Genomic DNA, 3,169 nt, shown 5'->3' on the forward strand with positions numbered 1-3,169 from the left:
CAAAAGCTTCTACGCTTTCACACCGAGAGCTTTCCAATATCTCAAGATCACTGATGCGGTCCTCCCACTTAATGCGATAGATCCGTCTGAGACACATCTGATGGAAACGTTCCAGTTGTTTAAGGTGGTATCGATATGTGACCCAGGTCTTGCAGGCCGAAAGAAGAGAAGAGAGTACACACGCCTTGTACACCTTTATCTTTGTCTTCCTGCATATGTCTTGCCGACCCCAGAAACGTCTTTCTAGCCTTCCGAAAGCATCACTTGCTTTCCTAATACTATATGGAATTTCATTGTCCAAATTGTCACATCTATTAACAGTGCTTCCCAGGTAGACAAACTGATCGACTACACCAAGTCTTCTACCATACACATAGATATTTGGTTCAATATACTGCTTACCAGGGGCAGGTTGGTACATGACAACAGTTTTCTTGAGATTGACTGTCATTCCTAAGGCAGTGCAAGCATCAGAGAATGCATTCAAAATGTGTTGCATATCAATCTCTGTGTGCACTACTAGATCACAATCATCTGCATACAAAAGGTCTCTTATGATAGAGGTAAATACTTTTGTTTTTGCAGCAAAGCGTCTGATATTAAATATGCTGCCAGAGGTTTGATAATAGATGTAAACACCATATCTGCAGTTTCTGAATGCAATACAGAAAACCATCGCAAAATATATGGCGAATAGAGTCGGTGCCAGAATATCCCCTTGCTTCACTCCATTTTGTATTGAAATGGGCTCCGACATTTTATCTCTAATATTAACCCTATTTTTGTTTTTGTTTCTATTTCACTTTTGTTTTTACCGCTTACTGTATATTTGTATGGTGGAAGATTTTAATTCAAAACTTACAAAAACAAGACAATTGTACTCAGAGCCAGAGCCAGTTTCAGCCAGATTGGTAGCGAAAGGGTTAAAATTAAAACAGTAACAACATGCTGAAAACTATGAAATATTATTGCAATACAAAGATACTGTAAGAAAATTTGTATGCCAAAACGTAAAGGTCAATAATCAATGCTACATATTCACACACATATACACAAAAAGATAAGAAAATTACATGACTAATTTATTTTTTAAAAAAATCACATGTAAGAGTAAAATGAAATTTTATTTGTTCATTATTTCAGGTAGAATCTTCATTGTTCGAGAGATGATTTTCTTTTATCTGTACTGATTAAATAGATGAGTGATAAAACAAAACAATGTGACAGCATTCTGCAATGAATGCAGAGATTAAAGACAAATTAAGGATAAATTAAATTGAAATCCTAGATAAAACTTGGTCAGACAATTTTTGTAAGGACATCTGAATAATTTGTCAAGGCACTTGTACTCCGCCATTTAGAAACCTGGAAATTAAAAAATAAAAGTTAGATTTCTAGAAATGGAAGAGTAAAATTTAAAACATTTGTGTTTTGTTTCACCACTTTCAATTTCATTTAGTGTTTTTTTCACAGGCTCTAGAAATTTATAAGTTTTCCAGCCTTAGAAAATTTACCATTAAAACCCATGTAATTTGCATAGATGATTTTCAGGATAAAAATTGTTAAAAAAAGCTTCTACTCGTGTATAATTAGCACCCAAAAGTTTTCACAATTGCCAATATGGCCAGAGGAAAAAGGTTTTCAATTTAGTTGTATTTAGCATACTTACTTATGATTGGATTTTATTAGATTTTCATTAAATAAAAATAATTTCTGTTTAATAGGTATCACATTAAGAGCTATTAAATTACAAAGTGTTATTTATAATAAACTAATTTACATTTCTTGCCCACAAGAGATTATGTCCGATCTTTAGCATACTACTGTAAGTCTTCTCAAATCACAATCACAAGAAGTGTTGCTGATAAGAATTATCAACAAAAACAAAGCTAATAAATACATACAGGTGTTGTAGATTAAGTGTAATTATCAATAAACATCACTTGGATGACACTTTACTCAACCAAGTCAAATAAGTAAAATATTGCCTGGACCTTGATTACCAGCATGAATGTCAGATATTAAAAAGTAGTTAACCATTTAATGGTTTTAGTAAATTTACACAGAAAAGGTAAGCATAAATAAAAGTCAACTTCATTATACTTAAGCCTCTATTTTTTCTGTAAAAACTGATTCTGACATTAAATGAGTCAACTTCCAGTACAAATGTTTACGTTTTGTATGCCTATTTTCAAGAAAAAAATTTCTAAAAAAATTCTGGAAGCGATCTACTCATGTAATTTATGCATCCCTAAAGTTTATTTTAGTTTTCTGGGGAAAAAAATGCATAAATTACATGGGTTTTTATGGTATACTAATTGAAAAGATGTCTTTTTTTTTTCTGAGTTAGAAAGACAAACGAACGGCATGACAATTAGCAAAAGAGATCAATTCAAGTAACCCTTCAATCATAAAACATCTTCATGAACGGGGAAAAGGTACTCAACTTGGTTAAAATTAATGATTAGAAACTGAAACTACATATTCGATAGTAATAAGCAGATGTGCTTCAAGAGGAAACAGCTGGGATTTATCCTTAAATACCTACACACATAGACACATATATGTATAAACACATATGTGCATATATATATACATAAAAGATAAACAAGAGTGAAAAAACTACAGAAGGCTTGTGTTACATTGTTAAAGTATATTTTTAAATCGTTATGTCAGAAAAATGTTATAAAATTTTGAGTATATAAACATTGTATTTGGAGAAATAACCGGTTTCGTGTTTTCTTTACAAATTTCTTTACCTGTATCGTAACATGTCTTTGCTCCAGTGTATAAAAGCGAGTTCTAGATAGGAGAAGGTAATCAGGGATTTTTTCCGGTATAAGGGAGATAATCGAAATGTTGGAGCTGATAGATTTTGATTAATTTAACATGATTTGGTTTAGAAGGAATAGAATGTTAGGTTTTGTTCTATATTTTTTTCTCTCAGTAAGGTGAATTTCCTTATTTAAAAGTGTTAGCAATGGTTAAGTTTTGGCTTATATTTTTCAATGAAGAAGGTTTCCTTATTTAATCTAATTTGTGTTGGTGTTCCAATGGCACAGTGATAGAATGGAAAGATTATAAATTGTGGTAGCATTTGTTTTGCGCATTTCTCAATATGTTCACTAAAGGGTATCATTCTGTATTCTGGGAATGCAATCTGCTGTTG

The 3,169-nt window shown here is 31.9% G+C and overlaps 1 protein-coding gene across 1 annotated transcript in view; it reads right to left on the bottom strand.

Moving 5' to 3' along the window:
* Positions 1-1,065: 1,065 nt before the first annotated feature.
* Positions 1,066-3,169, bottom strand: part of LOC106881639 (protein ABHD13) — a 24,012-nt gene continuing 21,908 nt past the window's right edge. The window contains exon 7 of the mRNA XM_014932103.2: positions 1,066-1,365. Coding sequence (XP_014787589.1) covers positions 1,300-1,365 — 66 coding nt within the window. The 3' untranslated portion in view covers positions 1,066-1,299. The remainder of the gene's footprint in view (positions 1,366-3,169) is intronic.

This window comes from Octopus bimaculoides, chromosome 4 (assembly GCF_001194135.2).
Source record: "Octopus bimaculoides isolate UCB-OBI-ISO-001 chromosome 4, ASM119413v2, whole genome shotgun sequence".
Classification (NCBI taxonomy): domain Eukaryota; kingdom Metazoa; phylum Mollusca; class Cephalopoda; order Octopoda; family Octopodidae; genus Octopus; species Octopus bimaculoides.